Source organism: Macaca fascicularis, chromosome 19 (genome assembly GCF_037993035.2).
Source record: "Macaca fascicularis isolate 582-1 chromosome 19, T2T-MFA8v1.1".
In the NCBI taxonomy this organism is placed as follows: Eukaryota; Metazoa; Chordata; class Mammalia; order Primates; family Cercopithecidae; genus Macaca; species Macaca fascicularis.
Genome location: NC_088393.1, coordinates 18,859,635 through 18,880,669, shown reverse-complemented (window position 1 = coordinate 18,880,669; position 21,035 = coordinate 18,859,635). Strand labels below are relative to the sequence as shown.

The following is a 21,035-nucleotide window of genomic DNA, read 5'->3' as shown; positions in this document are numbered from 1 at the left end:
ACAAAACCCTTCCAAATGCTTGCACTTCTCTTGAGGAGCACAGGTGGAGGCAAAAGAGCATTGGTTGTGAAGCCTCTTGTGCTTCCTTGCCCGTTTTGTTTTGTTTTAAGGACAGTATCTCTCTCTGTCACCCCTGCCAGAGTGCATTGGTGGAACTGTGGCTCACTGCAGCCTTGATCGCCTGGGCTTAGGTGATCCTTCTGTCTCAGCACCTGAGTAGCTGGGACTGCAGGTGCACATTACCGCACTAATTTTTAATACATTTTTTTTTTCTTGAGACTGAGTCTCACTCTTGCCCAGGCTGGAGTGCACTGGTGTGATCTTGGCTCACTGCAACCGCCCCCTCCCATGTTCAAGCGATTTTCTCGCCTCATCCTCCCGGGTAGCCGGAATTTCAGGCACCTGCCACCACGCCCAGCCAAACTTTGTATTTTTAGTAGAGACAGGGGTTTCACCATGTTGGCCAGGCTGGTCTCGAACTCCTGACTTCAAGTGATCCACCCACCTCGGCCTCCCAAAATGCTGGGATTACAGGTGTGAGCCACCACAGCGTCTGGCTGCCAAAGGGGATTCTGCGCCTGTCACACTGGCACTTGCAGGTTCGCTCTGTTTCAGACTCTATGGAGCGCACTAGAGGGGACGAGGGGCCTGACCCTGTGGTCCAGGTGCCCCTGGGGTGTGCAGCAGGTGCCCACATGCCCACATGCGACAGCCTCTTTTCCTGTTTGAAGAAAGGCAGATGCAAAAGGTGGAATAATAAGGGGGAAAGGCAAAGTTAAGGTGTTGGCAAGAGGGCTTGTGCCAGGCGTGGGTTGCATGGCTCTGAGATGCACTCTCTTGGCAGCAGGCCTGGGCTGTGCCTGGAGCATGACCCATGCAGGTGCAGGCAGGGTGGGCAGGGTAGGCAGGGTGCTTGTCCCTCCCTTGGAGGGAGACTTCTGTCTGTCTGATGAAGCGGGGCTCAGGGACATAGAAGCACTATAACTTGAAGAAATGTGTAGTAAACGTTTGTCATATCCTGCTACCCTGGGATCATGTGAGTTTGGATAAATTGTGAAATCCTCATGGGGACCCCAGGGCTCGGTTTTGAGGTTGGGATGAAGTCTGCTTTGACCTCGGGCAGCCCTGTCCTCTCTTAGTACCTTATTTTCCTCAGTTGTAACAACCAGAACCCGATCCCATGCAGTTTAGGATGGGAGTGGGTTAGTGATGGAGGCTGGCCATCTGTGGTACCACGAGTCCTCGCATGTGATTTGGCTGTGATTTCTATGGACAGGGAGTTCAAGCAGCTCCCCCACCCCCAGCCATGATGCAGGAATGGATCTGAGGGCCTTCCCATGACTACAGAGGCCGCTTTCTGCTCACCTGCTGAGTGCCTTCTGGAAGAAAACCCTGCACTGCAACTGCCAGGTGGGCGGTGGCATCCAGGGAATATCCAGGGAGCATCTGTGGTCGTGACCCAGAGCACATGCAGATGAAGGAATCTGGGAGACCCTTCACGGGGGGCTGTGGCTGCCGCGGGTGTGTGCAGGAGTTACCCAGAGCTGCTAGTTTGGAAGGGGAGAGGGGAGTTGGTAAAGAATGGCAGTTTGGAGGATTTTCCTAAAATAGAGCTATTTATAAAAAGATGGGAGTGTGGATTATAAGCTCACACTTGTAATCCCAGCACTATGAGAAGTTGAGGTGAGAGGATCAGTTGAGCCCAGGAGTTTTGAGACCACCCTGGGCAACATAGGGAGACCCCCATCTCTACAAAAGAGTTAAAAAATATATATAGCTGGGCATGGTGGCACATGCCTGTAGTCCCAGCTACTTGGGGATAAGCTGGAGGATTGCTTGAGCCCAGGAGACTGTGACTGCAGTGAGCTGTGATAGTACCACTGCCCACTGCCTGGGCAACAGAGTGAGGCCCTGTCTCAAAACAACAGCAACAAAAAAGATGGGAGGAACTAAGACACAAAATCAAGACCGACCCATAAAAGAAAAAAATTGAAAAATTCTACTTCATCAAAATTAAGAACTTCTGTATTTTGAGAGATACTGTTAAGAGAATGGAAAGACAGGCAAGGTGCAGTGGCTCACGCCTGTAATCCCAGCACTTTGGGAGGCTGAAATCACTTGAGGTCAGGAGTTTGAGATCAGCCTGGCCAACATGGTGAAAACCTGTCTCTACTAAAAATACAAAAAATTTAGCTGAGTATGGTGGCAGGCACCTGTAGTCCCAGCTACTTGGAAGGCTGAGGCAGGAGAATCGCTTCTAGCCAGGAGGCAGAGGTTGCAGTGAGCTGAGATCACACCACTGCACTTCAGCCTAGGTGACAGAGCGAGACTTCGTCTCAAAAAAAAAAAAAAAGGAAAGACAAGCCATGGAGTAGGAGAAAAATGTAAAATTTATCTGATAAAGCTCTCATATATAAAAATCCCTGAAAACTCAGTAAGAAAATGACCCAGTTTTTAAAAATGGTATAAAGATTTGGACAGCTTCACCACTGAAGCTAGAAGAATGGTACATTAGCCTGTAAAAAGGTGCGCAACATGCTTAATCAACAGGGAAACCCAAACATGAACCTCCATGAGCTGTCACTGCACCACACACCTATCAGAATGACTGACATTTTAAAGAAGCCGACAACACTAAATGTTAATGTGGACGGGAGCAACAGGAACTCTTCATTCATTGCCAGCGGCAGTACAAAATGGAACAGCCACTTTGGGAGCCAGCCTGGCAGTTTCATATTAAATTAAATATATACCTCTCTAACCCAGCAGTCAGGCTCCTGGGTGTTCACCAAGTGAAATGAAAACATGTCCACAGAAAAACCTGTCCGTGAGTATTTATAGCTGCTTGATTCATTAATTCTCCAGACTGGAAACAACCTGTGCCCTTCATCCAGCAAATGGATGCATGGGAAGGTGGCATATTTATACAGCGGGGCAGTGCACAAGATAGATCTCAAAAGCGTCATGCTGAGTAGGTGGTTGACTGAATCATGGCCATAGCAGATTCCAGGAACCTGTGAGTATAACCCTCTGTGGAAAAAGAGACTTTGCAGATGAGATTAAGTTAAGGCTCTTGAGATGGGGAGGTTACCCTGCATTATCTGGGTGGGCACTGTTTGTCATCACAAGTGTCCTGGTAAGAGAGGGACAGATTTGATGCCCACAGAAGAGGACTTGAAGGCCGCATGACTGCAGGGGCAGAGATTAGGGTGATGCAGCCACAAGCCAGGGAGTGCCTGAGCCTGCAGCAGGTGAAGAGGCCAGGAAAGGTCCTCCCCTAGAGCCCTCAAAAGGAGGGAGCCTGCTGACACTTGGATTTCAGACTTCTGACCCGCAATCCATGAGAGAAACCAATTTCGGTTGTTTTAAGCCGCAAGTTTGTGCTCATTGTTGCAAGGACCACAGGAAACTCATCTTGTGTGATTCCATCGATAAGACTTTCTGGAAAGGCAAAACCATAGGGACAGAAAACAGATCCAGGATTGCTGAGGGTGTGGCGGGAAGGGTCAGGCTCCGAGTGGGGACGTGGGGAAACTGGGCAGAAAGGAAGGTGGCCTGCTCAACACGCTCACCTGGGAAAAGCAAGCAAGATGCGTGGAGTGTGTGGAGGCCACAGTTTTGGGCAATCTGCATATTTTTGTCTACAAGGTTTCTGAAAAAACGTTTCCCATAAGCTTTCTGTGCACCTTTGTGAATGTAGATAGAAATATCTGCTGTGGGCTGAGTGCAGTGGCTCGCACCTGTAATCCTGGCACTTTGGGAGGCTGAGTCTGTTGAGTTGCTTGAACCTAGGCATTCAAGTCCAGCCTGGGCAACATGGCAAAACCCTGTCTCTACAGAAAATAGAAAAATTAGCCAGGTGTGGTGGTGTGCACCTGTGGTCCCAGCTACTCAGGAGCTGAGGCGGGAGGATCACCTAAGCCTAGAAGGTCGAGGCCTCAGTAAGCTGTATTCACACCACTGCTCTCCAGCCTGGGTGACAGAGTGAGAGCCTGTCTCCAAAAAGAAAGAAAGAAAGAAAAAAATACTTGCTGTGCCAGCCACTGAATTACACTTGGCTTGTAGCCAGTTGGAGTCCCTTTCTTGCTCTTGCAGTCCCACCCAGCCTGCTGAACACACCACTGTCCTCCCAGGCTGGCAGAGGAGCTGCCATGGGTCCTGCCCGCTGCTCTGCCCTGACCGTGGCCGCCTGGCTGCTTCGGCTGGAACCAGTGAGGTCCACAGTGTGTCTGTCCAAGTTCCCTAGCTTGTTCGTGAGCCAGCCAAGCCTGTCCCTGAGCCAGCCAAGCCCATTGGGCAGGTCTTCCTTTGTTTTGTAGTTCATGGAGACAGCCCCACTCAGTCACTGTCTAAACTCTCTGTGGCCTCAGTGTCCTGCTCCAGTTCTGCCAGGAAGTCTCAGGGAGGATTCCTGAATAGTGTTTCCCAATCATGTGTGCTTTACTGGAAAGGGGGGGCCTGTTGTGGGGAGGTCATCGGCCAGGGCTCCTCCCAGGACTTCACCTTCCCTTTGCTGGACCACACGCCGTGGCTTGGCAGGGTGACCCAGCCTGTAAGATCAGGACATGTGTGCTGACGCTGGTGCTTGGGAGAGTCAGCAAGATGGACTTGTGAAGAAGAAACAGATGCCTTCCTTTCTGTCATTTCCTGCGTCGGGGGTGGGGTAGCAGGCTTTGCCCAGTAGACAGTAGGGAGAACGTGCTGCCTGGGGAGAGTGGGCACTTCTGAGTGGGTGCTTCTGGAGGGTGGTGGGAAGGATTGTGTGTCCTTGGGGCAGCCTTGGCACCCGCTGCCTTGGGCCTCATTGTCCCCCAGGCCGGTAGCAGGTATCCTGGGACTTGGCCAGATTGGGCCCCGTCCATCCATCTGTGTGTCTCTTCTCTTCGTTGTGCCTTCTCCCTAGTTTTTGTCTTTGTGGAGCGTTTTTTGTTTTTTTGTTTGTTTGTTGTTTGATTTTTACCACTTAGTCTCACTCTGTTGCCCAGGCTGGAGTGCAGTGGTGCCGTCTGGGCTCACTGCAAGTTCTGCCTCCCAGGTTCACGCCATTCTCCTGCCTCAGCCTCCCTAGTAGCTGGCACTACAGGCACCTGCCTCCACGCCTGGCTAATTTTTTGTTTTTTTGGTAGAGACGGGTTTTCACCATGTTAGCCAGGATGGTCTCGATCTCCTGACCTCGTGATTTGCCCGCCTCGGCCTCCCAAAATGCTGGGATTACAGGCATGAGCCACTGTGCTCGGCCAACTGCTAGAGTGTTTTTAAAACAATCCTAGATTTTTTTTTTTGAAATAGAGTCTCACTCTGTTGCCCAGGCTGGAGTGCAGTGGTGTGATCTCGGCTCACTGCAACCTCCGCCTCCCGGGTTCAAGCAATTCTCCTGCTTCAGGCTCCCGAGTAGCTGGGATTATAGGCATATGCCACCATGCCCGGCTAATTTTTGTATTTTTAGTAGAGACAAGGTTTCACCATGTTGACCAGGCTGGTCTTGAACTCCTGACCTCAAGCAGTCCACCTGCCTCAGCCTCCCAAAATGCTGGGTTTACAGGCGTGAGCCACCGTGCCCGGCCAGCAATCCTAGAGATCTTCTTATTCCCGTAACTTTTCCAGCCATTAGCAATTTATACCCTCCGTCCTTTCCCCCTCATGCCATTTGTATTTGTTGAAGGGAGCAGGTCTTTTTTCCCATAGATTTTTCTGCTTTCTGCTCTGATGGTCGCTTCCCGTGGCAGGGTCAGCCCAAGGCTTCTCGGCCCCTGCACTGCTTGACATTTGGGGCAGGAGGTTCTGTGTTGCCTACAGTGTTCGCTGAGCATCATCCCTGGCCTCCCCCGAGCCAGATGCTGGGGACTGTCTCAGCCCCCAGTGGTGAGGACCAGAAGGCTCCAGAAGTTGCCTCGTGCCCTGGGGAAGATTCACTCACCACACTTCCTGTAAACTGGTCACTCGACCTGGAGGTGGATTTCGTAAGCCACTTCCTGTTGCTTCATCCCTTGAAGTGTTCTTTGCCGGAGAGGAGAGGATCAGGGGATTCTGGCCCTGGAGACGTTCCTCCTCACCCTTTCCCCTGTCTCAGCATTGAGGGCTCTCGCTGCCTCCCACGCCCTGCACCCTCAACCTTTCTCCCGAAGGCGTCGCTGTCTTTACGGGAGTGTCCTCATTGAGGGAGAGCTGCCTGCAGGAGTCTCCCAGTCTGTGTTCAGCAGCCCCAGTGAGCACCCAGGCCAAGCGACTGCAGGGCGCGGGCATCACTGCCCTGCTGTGTTGAGGTCTGTTCTCCGAGTCAGGGTATGAAGTCCAGTTGGGTCTGGGGAATGCCAGCCTCAGCACAGCTCAGTGCCTGCCTGCCCAGCCTTGAAGACCCAGCTGACCTGCTGACTTTATCAGGCCAGCTGTGGCAACCCTACCAGGCTCCCCAACTCCCACCTGGGGCCCTGGCCCGAAGTACAGCAGAAGGGGTGACTTTCTCTCACAGGAGCTCCCAGTTCCATACCTCATGCTGGGTAATGAAAGATGGATTTCTGGCCAAGACGGGCGGATCACGAGGTCAGGAGATCGAGACCATCCTGGCTAACACGGTGAAACCCCGTCTCTACTAAAAAATACAAAAAAACTAGCCGGGCGAGGAGGCGGGCGCCTGTAGTCCCAGCTACTCGGGAGGCTGAGGCAGGAGAATGGCGTGAACCCGGGAGGCGGAGCTTGCAGTGAGCTGAGATCCGGGCACTGCACTCCAGCCTGGGTGACAGAGCGAGACTCCGTCTCAAAAAAAAAAAAAAGAAAAAAAAAAAAGAAAGATGGATTTCTGCCACTCGAGGGCCTGAGAGGACTTGTCTACCAGTGTGGGGCCCAAGGAAGGTTGTCACCTCTGACCCTGCAGTGGGGATGATAGGACCCCTCAGAGGGTCTACAGAGACTCTGCAGAGACTGGGCAAGCGGTGGCCTGAGGCATGGCTCTCCCCTGCCAGGTGTTCTTGGGTGTGAGATGGGCAACACCCTGCAGATGTCATGTGCTACTGAGTTACCCTGTTAATTAGTGTGGCCTGAGGCCAACCCCAAAGCTTCTAAGGCAACAGGGAAATCACCTGTGCCACAGGCTGTTCCTGCCCCTCTGTCCTGCTGCACAGATGAGGTAACGGGGTGCTGGGCCCCCTGACAAGGGTTCGGCCATGACACCATGTATGTCGGCTCTGGAGGGAGCATCCAGAAGAGGGTGTGGTGGGCCACACGCTGTCAGGAGTCCCCACTGGGCCAGGCTGGTGAGCACAGAGGGCGACAGCTGGTCCCACCATGAAGGGACCTAGCTGGCTCTGCCTGTCTGCAGCTGACACTCACCTCCCTGGGGCCCTCGATTGGCTTGTCAGGGCACTGCAGCCCAGCTGCTTTCTGTGTTTTTTCTCATCCCCCCACTCCCTGTCCTTGTGTTCGCATCACCATCTGTTTAGCACCCCTCTTTCAAAACCCCAGCCTCGCTACTGTTATTTATGCCTTTTTTTTTTCTTTTTGAGACGGAGTCTCGCTCTGCAAGCTCTGCCTCCCAGGTTCACGCCATTCTCCTGCCTCAGCATCCCGAGTAGCTGGGACTACAGGCACCCACCACCACGCCCGGCTAATTTTTTGTATTTTCTGTAGAGATGGGGTTTCACCATGTTAGCAAGGATGGTCTTGATCTCCTGACCTCATGATCTGCCCGCCTTGGCCTCCCAAAGTGCTGGAATTACAGGCGTGAGCCACCACGCCTGGCCGTTATTTATGCCTTGAGTGATCTTTTGCAGAAACATCATGAGAAAAAAAGCCTTTTCCATTCATGCACATTCACTGTGCCCGCGTCATCCTCTGCAAATCCATCTAGGGTCACTCTCCCTCCTTCTGAAGAACTTCTAGAACCTTCCTCACAGTGCAGACCAGCTGCTGACAGAAGATTCTCTCAGCGTTTGTCTGAGCGAATCTTTATTTCCCTTTCTCTTTTCACTGGGCATGGAATTGTGGTCTGGCGGTGTTTCTCCCTCAGCACTTTGAAGATGCCCTTCCAGTCTTGGGGATGGCTCCTGGCATGCAGTGTTGGCACCTCGGCACTTGGGGCGACTGTTGTGACTGTGCTGATTTGCTCGTGAGGCGCCACAACCTGGTAGTTTTCCCGCTGGGGGCTGACAAGGCTTTTTGGGTCTGTGGATTTATAGCATTTGTTACATTTGGGGATCTCTGGCCACTCTTTTCTCAGATCCCCTGCCCACCCTCAGGACTCCAGTTACTTGTGTGTGGGATCCCCTGCTGTCGTCCGCAGGTCACTGAAGTGGTGTTCGTTTCCTGTAGGCTTCTTTCTCTGGGATTCGTCTAGGTGGCTCCTGTGGCTTTGTCTTCAAGTTCGCTGCCCTTTTCTTCTGTGGTGCCTGCTGTGACTTCCACCTAGTGGCTGTTTCATTCTGATGCTCCATGTTTCAGCTCCAGAAGCCCCTCGTGGCTCTCTCACGATACCCTTACGTCTTCCTCTTCAGCTGTTTTCCTTTAGGTGTGGAGCATTCCGAGTTCACAGTAGCCGTCCCGAAGCCCCTGTCTGTTCAGTGGGTATCTCTGTGCTTCCCACTTCTTTGTGCTGAGTCATTTTCCCCCTGGCTTAGGGGTCTCGTTTTCCCGCTGCTTCACATGTCTGTAGGGTTCTGCTTGTAGATGCCGCCTGGCATTCTTATGAGGTGGGTCCCTGCCCGGTGCTCCACACAGGGCTGGCCATGATTTAGACGAGAGTTAGCCTTGGTGCCCATGTCTGTTAATGGCTTGATGCGTCCTATGTGGACTGTCATCCTCATGCGTGTGTGATGTTAGGAGTGAATTGCTCTATTGTTAACAAGGGCCTGGTCTCCTGCTGGAGGGTGGGGATACAGTGTGAGCCCGAGTGGCTAGGAGCCTGGCCATCATGACGGCCAACTTTCGTGGGGACAGGCACTTGAGGTCAGCCCTCCTGGCATCATGGAGAAAGGCTGGCTCTGTGGCCCCTCAACCCTTCTCCTCTGAGGCTTGAAGTCTTGTTCTCCATACCTTTGGGGGATAAGCAACTTGGCAAGAAAGGAGTCTTGCAGGTGACCCGCTTGACAGTCAGCTACCAGAACATGTTTAAATGCCTCACTGGATGGCGTGGCCCACAGGGAGTGTGGAGCCACGGGGTGGGTGGGAGGGCCAGTGTGTTCAAGGCCTGTCACCCTCAGCCTTGCACAGCTGGGGCTGCCCTGGCACAGTTCTTGGGGGATTGTGCACCCTAACTGGTTCCCGTCCCTTGTCACCCTAATGGGCTTCGACATCATCACTGTTTTCTCAGCCCTCATCCCTGGCTCACGGCTGCACATGCAGAGGCCTTGCATGGATAGTAGACAGGGTGTTCGTGTTAGCCCCGGGCTGACCCCTCTGCAGAGGTTTGCACTGTGAGAGACGGGCCCCACCTGCTCTCTGCAGCCGCTGCACTGAGTCCCTGCTCCAGTCCCCTGCTGCTCCCTGCTCCAGAACACCCTTCCCACCTGGCCTTGGTTGTGTGCTCCCTGGGCCTGTGAGGACTGATGCTGTGAGTTTGGGGGCTCCCTGAGTGGGGTGGGCCAGGCCATTCTGCCTTGGTGCTTCCTTTGCTCTGTGTGGTTCTTGTGTCTTATGCCAGTTCCCTTTCACTCATGCATTGAAAATGGTTAACGGACAGGACTCTCCTCTGCCTGTTCCAGAACTCTCCGTGTGTGTGTCAGAGAATGTTGCTCCTGTGCCCCGAGTCAACAAAGACGACCCCTGTGAGCTCGAGGGCAGTTGGGAAGGTGTAGCGAACATCCTATAAAACGTCCCCATCTTGTGCATAGTCAGTGAGTTTTGACCCTCTACCCTTACCCGGCTGTGGCCACTCCCCACTCCCACCTCCAGCCCTGGATACCCACTAGTTGGCTTTCTGTGTCTTTGGTTTTGCCTTTCCTGGGGATTTATAGAAATGGAGTCATACAGCCTGTGGCATGATGTGCTGCCTTCTTTCACTTGGCATGGTTCTCCGTATTCTGTCATTTGATTCTCTCTCCGCCAGTTGACGGCCATTTGGGTTACTGCCGCTTTTTGGATACTCTAAATAATTCTGCTATAAATGTTCAGGTGTAAGTTTTTGTACGGAAGTGTGTTTTTCTGGGTGTATACCCGGGAGTGGAATTGCTGGGTGTGTTTAACCCTTTGTTTAACCTTTTAGAAAACTGCCAGGCGGCTTCCACAGTGGCTGAGCCTTGTCCATTCCTGCCCATGATGGCAGAGGTTCTGGGTCCTCGCCAACACTTGTTCTTGTCAGCCTCTTTTAGATTAGCTGCTCTGATGGGTACAGTGCTATCTCTGTGGTTATTTTTTTTATGTTTTTTTATTTTTTATTTTTTATTTTTATGGCTGTCAATCTAGGTCACTGTGGTTACAGTTTGCCTTTCCTTGATGAGTAATGGCATCCGGTGTCTTTCACACCTTCATTGGTCCCTGTAGGTCTCTTTTTCATGTCTGTGTTTAACCAAATTCTTTTTCGTTGTTGTTGAGACAGGATCTCACTCTGTTGCCCAGGCTGGAGTACAGTGGTGCAATCTCAGCTCACTGCAAGCTCCACTTCCTGGGTTGAAGTGATTCTTCTGCCTCAGCCTCCCAAGTAGTTGGGGTTACAGGCACCCGCTGCCACGCCCAGCTAATTTTTGTATTTTTAGTAGAGACGGGGTTTCACCATGTTGGCCAGGCTGGTCTCGAACTCCTGATGTCAAGTTATCCGCCCACCTCAGCCTCCCAAAATGCTGGGATTACAGGCTTGAGCCACCGTGCCTGGCCTGTTTAACCAAATTCTAAGCAAAGGTCACTCAGGAGCTGCTTCCCCAAGGTCCCAGCCAGGCCGAGGTCCCCTGTTCTCTGCAGTAGCAGCACAGGCTGGTGGTTGGGTCGTGTTTTAGGGTACAGGGCCAGCCCTTCCTGAGCTGCGCTAGACGAGACCCCCTTGTCGCTGCAGCACAGTGGCCCTTGTGACTGTAGCAGCTGTTTCCTGGTCCTGGAGCAGGACAAGGGAGTGGGCCGTGGATGTGTTGCACCGTGGACAGTGGTGGCTTGCTTGCTCCGTGAATCGTGCTCACTGTGGAGTGGGCCTGTGTGCCTGTTGAGGGGTTGCGTGCTTGAGAAGCATGGGGCAGTTTCTGGGGCATCACAGCCTGGGTGGTGGTAGCGTGCAGGGACACCATCCCTCTGTTCTCCCCTGAACAGCAGAATCCTTGGGGAGTCTTGGCAAAATCCTTGGAGAGCCTTGGCAAAGAAGGGGGCTCCTCGTAGACCAAAGTGAGGCGCTCGGTGCCTCCCACTCTGGGCCCTATGCATGTCATATGTATACAGTTGCATGGTCTAAACTGGCCAAGCAGACCCATGACTCAGAGTCACCGTGGAGCAGGTGCTGAGAGGCCAACCATCTCTCACGTCCCAGGCGGCTTGCCCTGCTCCTAGCAGCTCCTGTCATGCCCAGCTGATGGGCACTGGATGCGGGCAGTTGGAGAGCCCACCCCTTCCAAAGGTCAGGGCCCTGTGCCACCTCAAGCTGGAGTCCTGAAATGGCGCTGAGTGGCTCCAGGGGGCGGACCCTGGGCAGACCCATGGGGTAGGTGTTGTCTCTGATACTGTCCCAGGTGTAGAACTGCTCGGCTTACCCCGGGTCTTCCAACAGGTCTCTCCAGACTCAAGTAGTGCTTTGTCCTCTGGGGAGAGCTATGGGCAGACCAGAGTGGGAAGGAGTGAGACCTGAGCAGTGGAGACGGAGCCCAGAACAGGGTACTATGAGGACAGGAGCAAGGCCTGGGTGGGAGGGCATCTCAGTGAGCTGGACCTGAGTGGGACAGTGGGGCCAGGTGGTGCAGGGGTGGGTGGATTTGGAGACCGAGGATCATGGTGACCAGCCAGGGCTACGCTGTGGGGTAGCATCTGGGACACTGAGATCCATGCTTAGGGCCCCAGGTTGGGAAGAGGGAAGAAGATACAGAGGTGCAGTTCTCCTCTGGATCCCAGTTCTTTCTCAGACACTGCCAGAAGGCTGGTCTCTGAATAGCTGAAGCGTCAGTATTTATTTTGAGCTCTTTTGTATATTTTTTCCTTGGAAATTCCACTGCTCCAAGCTCAGTGACCAGCTGCCCTAAAGCCATGTGGCTGCCCCAAGGCCATGCAGCGGAGCTCTGCAGGCCTTGGGCTCCCACCCCAGGCTCCAAGGTGGCCCCACTGCACCTGCTTTGACAGACAGTGCTCACCCACCTGGTTGTTAAAAGCCAGTGTTTGTGAGACAGGACCTAGCCTGGTTGGTGGTTTCAGGGGATCAGCTGGGGCTGAGAGTGGAGGGGGCTGCTTTTGCCTATATGGGACCTTGGGAGAGTCACGATCCAGGGTCAACCTTGACCTGACCTTGCTTTTTCCTGGCAGGGCTGTGAGCACCTTGAGCCTTGCCCTTCTTTCCCGGTGAATTCACAGGCTGGTGGTGGATTCCAAGGATGGCACACTCCCCACCCCTGCATCCTGGGCCTGCCGCCAGCCTGTTGCCTGTGTCTGGAGGCCCCATTCTTACCTGTCATGTGGCCCCAGCCCTCTGTCCATCTGAGGAACTCCTACTGATCCTTCCAAAACCCTGCTCCGGTGGCTTTGCCTGTAATTTTCAGAGTGTGTGCATTTCCTTTCCCCTCTCTTGAGAACACCATCTTCACCCTGCTCCTTCTGTACCTGGGGAGGGAGTCTTTGGGTTTCCCAGTGTCTTTACTGACGTTCCCCTCACGCTTTTTTTTTTTGTAGGATTCTGTTTCACTGAGGCCGTCTATCCGATTTCAAGGAAGCCAAGGGGTGAGTTTCTGTTTTAATCATTCATATTTGGAATCTTGGGACTGGTATAGTCTCAGTTCTGTCCTTGCTCACTGGGTACAGCAGCAGCTCATGGCAGTGTTTGGGCCCTGTCTGCCTCCACGCAAGGCTGGGTTCTAGACCCCCAGGATAGCCGCTTGGCTGGGGCCACACCAGGACGTGTCTGGTGCCTGTCACAGGCTGCCTGGGTGATGGGCAACTCTCCTCTCCCAGTGGCCCCCTTTGTGCAGCGATGTGCACCTGGCTTCCAGTCTGATAGGGTAAGGGCCCCAGCCCCCAGCCCTGGACCAGTTAGGAACTGCTCACACAGCAGGAGGTGAGCTGTGGGTGAGCGAACATGACCACCTGAGCTCTGCCTCCTGTCATCTGAGCGTGTTATTAGATTCTTACAGGAGTGCGAACCCTATTGTGAACTGTGCATGCCAGGGATCTAGGTTGTGTGCTCCTTATGAGAATCTAATGCCTGATCTGAGGTGGATCAGTTTCAGCCCGAAACCATCCTCCCCTATGGCTCCCCGTCCCCCTTCCACCATCTATAGAAAAATTGTCTTCTGGCCGGGTACGGTGGCTCACGCCTGTAATTCCAGGACTTTGGGAGGCCGAGGCGGGCGGATCACTTGAGAGGTCTGGAGTTTGAGACCAGCCTGACCAACATAGAGAAACCCTGTCTCTACTAAAAATACAAAATTAGCCGGGCGTGGTGGCTCGTGCCTATAATCTTAGTTACTCAAGAGACTGAGGCAGGAGAATTGCTTGAACCTGGGAGGCGGAGGTTGCAGTGAGCCAAGATCGCGCCATTGCCCTACAGCCTGGGAAACAAGAGCGAAACTCCGTCTCAAAAAAAAAAGAAAAAAGAAAAATTGTCTTCCACGAAACTAGTCCCTGGTGCCAACAAGGTAGGGGACTGCTGCGTTAGGGGACACAAGGACCACGGACATTTGTCTGGATTTTGGTTGGGAGAGAGGTTCATAGAAACTCAGCACCCTCATTTTTTTTGAAATATGTTTCCTTCTAAATGACCATCTTATGGAAAAATCAGGGAATGAGAGATAGGGTGAGTTGTCTACCTTCCTTGACCCCCCGTCTTAGGACTCTGCATCTCCCCCAGCCCACCCAATATGCCTTAGAATGGTTTGATTTTTCTTCTAGCCTTTATTGCTGGTTCCACCACTACCCACCCCCGAGACAGTCTTGCTCTGTCATCCAGGCTGGAGTGCAGTGGCGTAATCTCGGCTTACTGCAACCTCGGCCTCCCGAGTTCAAGCAATTCTCGTGCCTCAGCCTCCCAAGTAGCTGAGATTATAGGCGCCTGCCACCGTGCCTGGCTAATTTTTGTACTTTTAGTAGAAACAGGGTTTCACCATGTTGGCCAGGCTGGTCTCAAACTCCTGACCTCAGGTGATCCACCTGCTGCAGCCTCCCAAAGTGCTGGGATTATAGGTGAGCCACCATGTCCGGCCTTGTTTTGTTTTTTAAGAGATAAGTCTCTGTTGCTGAGGCTGGAGTGTAGTGGCACGATCATAGCTTACTTTAGCTTTGAGCTCTTGGGCTCAAGGGATCCTCCCACCTCAACCTCCCAAGTAGTTGGGACTACTGGTGTACACCATCATGCTAGACAAATTTTATTTTTATTTTTCTGTAGACGGAGTCTCATGTTGCCCAGGCTGGCCTTGAACTTCTGGGCTCAAATGATCCTCCCACCTTGGCTTCCCAAAGTGCTAGAATTACAGGTGTGAGCCACTGCACCCAACTTTTTTTTTTTTCTTTTAGAGTTACCATGTTGTACCTAAATCAGTTTCTATCTACAGCCCGAGAGCTCTGCACAGCTGGGTGTGGGGATGTGGACATGATGATCCGTGGGCTTCCAGGTGCAGCCCAGGGTTCCGCAGAGACATGGAGCCTCCAGGAGACGCGTGTCTGTGTGTGCTGATAAAAAGATGCATTGCGGCCGGGCACGGTGGCTCAAGCCTGTAATCCCAGCACTTTGGGAGGCCGAGACGGGCGGATCATGAGGTCAGGAGATCGAGACCATCCTGGCTAACACAGTGAAATCCCGTCTCTACTAAAAACACAAAAAACTAGCCGGGCGAGGTGGCGGGTGCCTGTAGTCCCAGCTGCTCGGGAGGCTGAGGCAGGAGAATGGCGTAAACCCGGGAGGCGGAGCTTGCAGTGAGCTGAGATCCAGGCATTGCACTCCAGCCCGGGCTACAGAGCGAGACTCCGTCTCAAAAAAAAAATAAAAAGATGCATTGCAAGCAGTGGGCTCAGACGACTGTGGGCTGGGGAGTCTGTAACCCTCAGGGCTGACTGCAGACACCCAGTAGGAGCTGATGGAGCAGTCCTCAGGCAACCCCAGTAGGAGCTGATGGAGCAGTCCTCAGGCAGTTTCTTCCTCCTCCTGCCAAACCCCGATTTACCTCTTAAGGCCTTGAGCTGATTCAGTGGGGCCACCCAGACCATCAAGGATCATCTCCTTTACTTGCTTACAGTATCTGGGTTGTGGATGGTAACTATGTCCACAGAGTACCTCCAGGGCACCCCTAGGTGGGATGTCGTGGAATAATGAATCCCCAGGGGCTGCAGCCTAGCCAGTTGACACAACCCCACACCTCCATCAGCCCCAGTTGGGTCTGTGGTCACCCTTTGGCCACCTCCTTTTTACCTTCCCCAGGACATTCTCTCAGGGGTCAGAGGTTGGGGGCAGGGGCGGGCTGGCCGGGGCTTGCTGCCAGAGCAGCCCCACAGTGCCCTCTGGTGTCTTACAGCAGTCACTCTGTGCCTTCTGCTGCCACTGAGCACCCATGCCCCTCCACCCCAACCTGGGCAGTGAGGGACCCCTCATCCCCAACCCCCATCTCAGCGAGCCTGTCAGATGATACACTGCAGCCTGGCCATGGCCGAAGCACACAGTGGTGCCCTTGCATGCAGCGTGCCATGTGTCTTGACCTGGAGCCTAAGCACATGTGTAGTGGGGGCTCATGTCACTGAGAGAGACCTGGGGTGGCTACAGGGATAACCTCCTTCTAGAGACAGGGTTTTGCCACGTTGGTCAGGTTGGTCTCGAACTCCTGACCTCAGGTGACCCATCCACCTTGGCCTCCCAAAGTGCTGGGATTATAGGTGGAAGCCACCGCGTGTGGCCAGCAGCTTCACTTTAGTGAGCTGTTAGCTTCGGGTCTCTTGGTCCTGGGCCATGCTGCCAGCAGCCTGCCACCAGAGCCTGCACTGGGCTCATTGTTGTCGGAGCACCCCCTGGAGGTGTGTTCCTTCGTGGATCCAGTCAGCCAGCATCACCCAAGCTCCTGCGGTTCACTGTCTGGGTCTTGGGGCTGGAGGGACTACTCTTAGGTTGTCATCAGGTATACGTGCTGATTTGATGTTCAGGGTCCTGTGTAGGATTCAGGGACCCATTCCCCATGGGCCCACTGGACTCGAGCTGGAGACTTTGTGACTTAGGGACCTTGGCCATGCTTCTCCCTCTGTTCATCACCTTCCTTGTCCACCTCGAGGGCATCTGCAGGTTGAACTTGAGGTCAGGAGAACCAGTGTCCTTCCTGCAGCACAGAACAAGCTCAGCCTTTCATGTGCCTCTCCTCTTACGTGGGTGCACCATGGCCAGCATAGGGGCTCGGCCTGCGTGCTTCTGGGGTGGAGGTCTGATCTCGCCCAGCCACCTCCCGGCCTGTGCAACAGGTGCCCTCATGATGGCCAGGTGCACCTCTCCTTTCCCCTGCGCAGGGAGATTCGTCAGAGTCGCTTTATGGCATTTGCTGATTCACCGGGAAAGCCGAGCCTGCTGTGGTGTGTCCTGCCCCCGGGTAGCGTGCTTGGCTCGATGGCATTTCCTTTGTCCACACTTGTGTCTAGAGCCTCTGCCCTTTCCCAGACCCCGAGTGGGGCTGACATGGATCTCAGCTGTCTGGGGATTCCTCCTAGGATTTAACCCTAGACAGGCCAGTAGACTCCAGAGGGGAAAAGAAACCTGCACTTTGTTGACCCCAGCCGTGAACTCCAGCAAAGTCCCAGGTGATTAAAAAAAAAAAAAACAAAAAAAAAAAGGCTAGGGGAGCTGGGCATGGTGGCTCACAACTGTGATCCCAGTACTTTGGGAGGCCGAGGTGGGCAGATCATCTGAGGTCACAGGAGTTCAAGACCGGCCTGGATAACATGGTGAAACCCTGTCTCCACTAAAAATACAAAAATTAGGGCCGGGCACGGTGGCTCTAGCCTGTAATCCTAGCACTTTGGGAGGCCGAGGCGGGTGAATCACCTGAGGTTAGGAGTTCAAGACCAACCTGGCCAACATGGTGAACTCCCATCTCTACTAAAAATACAAAAAATTTAGCCAGGCGTGGTGGCGCGCACCTGTAATCCCAGCTACTTGGGAGCCTGAGGCAAGAGAATCGCTTGAACCCGGGAGGAGGCAGAGGTTGCTGTGAGCTTAGATCGTGCCACTGCACACCAGCCTGGGCAACAGAGTGAGACTCCATCTAAAAAAAAAAGAAAAAGGAAAGGAGCAATTGGTGTCCAGGGATGTTCCAGGTGTCAAGACTTCTGTGCGCTGAGGCAGGACCTGTATGGCAGTTTCTAGAAGGAGGTTTGGCAGGGTTTGTCTCTGCCAAGCAGCGACACAGCAGTGTCTTGGCAGCTAGGAATCGATTCCTTAGGAGTAATCAGTGTAATGCGTGCAAAGATTTAGCCACACGGAGTGCATGTTGCTGTGTTGTTTGTGACACAGACAATTTAGAAACAATCTAAAAATACCTAAATTGGGAGCCATCCATGTGCTGAGGCTGAGCAGTCAGGGATCCTAGTTGGGCACAGCACATGGCTCTTCTCCGGCTGGCCATGGTGTGCCTGACTCCTGGAGTGGAAGCAGGTACTTAGAAAGTGCCCTTGGCTTGGGTCTGAGGAGGTGAGGCTCCCACTAGGCCAAAGGGGCTGCCTCCCTCCTAGAGGTTGTATTCAGCCACTGGGTCATGACTCTCTTTACAAATAACAACATATTTTATTCTGAGAGTTCTGTGGGAAATAAAAAAAAAATGTAGAAAACATTTCTGGCCTGAAAACCTCCCAGGCCAGAGAGAACCTGGTCAGTCCGTTATTTGGGCTCCTGTGTGTGTTGTATGGATAGCACGTGGGGCCACCTACCTCATGTTCTTATTTCTGTTTTTGTTTTAGAGATCCTCTGTCACTCAGGCTGGAGTGCTGTGGTACAATCACGGCTTACTGCAGCCATGACCTCCCGGGCTCAAGCCTCCTGAGTAGCTGGGTTTACAGGCGTGAGCCACCACGCCTGGTTAAATTTTTTTATTTTTTGTAGAGACAGGGTCTCACTGTGTTGCCCAGGCTGGTCTTGAACTTCTGGGCCCAAGTGGTCTGCCTACCTTGGCCTTCCAAAATGTTGGGATTCCGGGCATGAACCCCTGCGCCCCCCATCCTTATCTTTTTATTTTTAACTGCCCAGAATAGCGAGCATTTTTCCTCGTTTTTTTCAACCATTTTTGCTCTGCACCCCCTATCCCAACTTAATATATTTCTTCAGAACCCTCCACCTCCCCACCTGTACTGTAAAAGAGGCTGTGCAGATTTTAGGGGGTCGGGTAGCGGGGTGCAGCAGGCCCCAGTTTGGGATGGATTTCAAAGGGAAGAGATGAATGGACTCTAGCAGGGACTTGAGCGGTGGTGGAAGCAGCGCCCTCTGGTGGCCATGGTCAGGTCAGCGGGAAAGGCAGCAGGCCTTAGGGACCTACGGAAGCACCCGGGGTGAGCCTGTGTGTGGCCTGGACTCTGTGTCTGTGAGCATGGACAAATGCTTAGGTTTATGGCAACTCCTCCCCAACCCCCATAACCTGGAACCAGGGCTGATTTCATACGTACCCAGACCTGCTGTGCGTGGGCCATCTGAGGGCCCCGTGGCAGCCCACTGGTACACGGGTCACTGGGCCCATGAGCAGCCCCCAAGGAGCAACCAAGACCCCGTTCAGAAGGCCAAGCAGGGGCTGCGTTTCAAACCTTGTCCCAGAACCCGGGCAAGCTCTTGGCTAGTGCAGAGAAAGTGCCCGCATTCCTGGGCTGCTCCCATCCCGCTGGCTTCCCCACTGTTCCGGGCTGGTGACCATTAACCCGCAGCAAAACAGCCCGTTAATTGGAGGGCTCCATGGTGCTGCGTGTGCCACGGGAGGCAGGGCTGTGAGAACACTCTCCCCATCTCCTCACCCCCACATCCTGAAGGACGTCAACCACCGTGCCCTCTATATGTCTTCCCCTTGTCACCAGCGGCACAACACTCTCCCAAGCATCAGCTTTGAGGCCTGTGTCACCCCCCTTCATGCATCCCCTACACCCTGCCACAGCTGCACACCTGGCCCTGGGTTCTGCACCTGACCCCGGCTTCTAGGATGGAGTTTGGGCGGCAGACGTCTACGCCTGTGTGGAAAAGAGCCAAGCAGGGTGAAGGGCCACTGTGAAGCCCCTGCCCACGGAGAAGCAAGGTCTCTGGGCAGGCCCAGGAGGGGCACTGTCAGTGCTGACTGGGTGTGCAGCTGCCCCCGGCCACAGTCGGTGCCCAGACCCTCCTGTGGTGGCAAAGGGGGTGGGCTTTGCTGTGTCAGACTCCTCACCTCTCCAGTTGGCTATGGCCTGGTCTCATTGCCAGCTCTGCTGAATGGCATCTCCTCTGAAGCCAGGGTGACAGGATGAATCCTGCCAGCCTGGGTGGAGCTGGGGTTTTCTTGGGAAAGGACTGCACGTGAGGCTGCCCAGCCCTCAGTCACTGTGGGGCAGGAGCCACTGGCGACTTGGGCTTCAGGCCAGGACCACAGGGGCAGTGGGGGTTAAAGAGACGACAGAGGAGGGCGGGAGAGCCACCCAGGCCGGGCTTAGGTTCCCACAGCCACTCCTTTTGGTTTTCCTGGACGTGTAGTCCCCGACTTCCCTGGCTGGCTCATTCTGGGTCACTGCGTCACCTGTGCACCTGGCCACCACAGAGCCTCTCGGAAACCTGAGCTTCCCTCATCCCAGCAGCGTGTTTCCAGTTACTTGTATGAATGAGAATAAAAGTCATATCTGGGAAGGGAAGTGCAGGCAGGGCAGGGTGGCACCTGTGTGTGTTGGGTGAAAAAACCCCTCAGTGGCATCGGAGCAGGACAGGTCTAGATGGCCAGGGTCACCCACATGGCTCTGGCAGAGGCTTCAGGGTGTGTGTGGTTGTGTTTGTGTGTGTGGCGGGGGGGTTGTGTTTAGTGTAGGGGGTTCGTGGTTGTGTGGGTTGTGGTTGTGTGCAGGTTGTGTTTATGTGGCTGGGGGTTGTGTGTGGTTGTGTGTGCGTTGTGTTTGTGTGGTTGTGTGAGGGGTTTGTGTGTAGAGGGGTGTATGTGGGGGGGTTGTGCTTGGGGGATTGTGTTTGTGTGCAGAGGGGTTGTGTGTGGGGGAGGTTGTGTGTGTGGCGCTGTGTGGGGGGTATTGTATGTATGATTGTGTGGTTGGGGGGATTGTGTGTGTGGTTGTGTGTGGGGGAATTGTGTAGTGGGGGTGTGTAGGGAGACTGGAGTGGTTGTGTTTGTGTGGTGTGTGGGGGAATTGTGTGGTTGGGATTGTGTGTAGGGAGATTGTGTGTGGAGGGGTTGGTTGTATTTGTGTGTGGTTGTGTGTGGGGGATTGTGTGGTTGTGGGGGTTGTATGTAGGGAGATTGTGTGTGGAGGGATTGTGTTTGTGGTTGTGTGGTGTGTGGGAATTGTGTGGTTGGGGTTGTGTGGAGGGGTTGTGTTTGTGTGTGTGGTTGTGTGTGGGGGGGATTATGTGGTTGTGGGGGTTGTATGTAGGGAGATTGTGTGTGGAGGGGTTGTATTTGTGTGTGTGTGTTGTGTGGGGGAATTGTGTGGTTGGGGTTGTGTGTAGAGAGATTGTGGAGGCGTTGTGGTTGTGTGTGGTTGTGTGGGGGGGATTGTGGTGTTGGAGTTGTGTGTAGAGAGATTGTGAAGGGGTTGTGTTTGTGTGTGGTTGTGTGTGTGGGGGATTGTGGTGTTGGGGTTGTATGTAGGGAGATTGTATGTGGAGGGGTTGTGTTTGTGTGTGTGTGGTTGTGTGTGGGGGATTATGTGGTTGTGGGGGTTGTATGTAGGGAGATTGTGTGTGGAGGGATTGTGTTTGTGTGTGTGTGGTGTGTGGGGGAATTGTGTGGTTGGGT

The 21,035-nt window shown here is 53.7% G+C and overlaps 1 protein-coding gene across 6 annotated transcripts in view; it reads left to right on the top strand.

Moving 5' to 3' along the window:
- ELL (elongation factor for RNA polymerase II) overlaps positions 1-21,035 on the top strand; it is an 87,541-nt gene that overhangs the window by 37,235 nt on the left and 29,271 nt on the right. For 4 of the 6 annotated variants that reach the window (XM_074026413.1, XM_045379239.3, XM_005588462.4 and 1 more), the window contains exon 2: positions 12,781-12,828. The exons of the other annotated variants lie outside the window; for them this stretch is intronic. Coding sequence is in view for 2 of the 4 variants with exons in the window: in XM_005588462.4 (XP_005588519.2) it covers positions 12,781-12,828 (48 nt within the window). In the remaining 2 variants the exon portion in view is untranslated. The remainder of the gene's footprint in view (positions 1-12,780; positions 12,829-21,035) is intronic. 6 annotated transcript variants of the gene reach the window in all.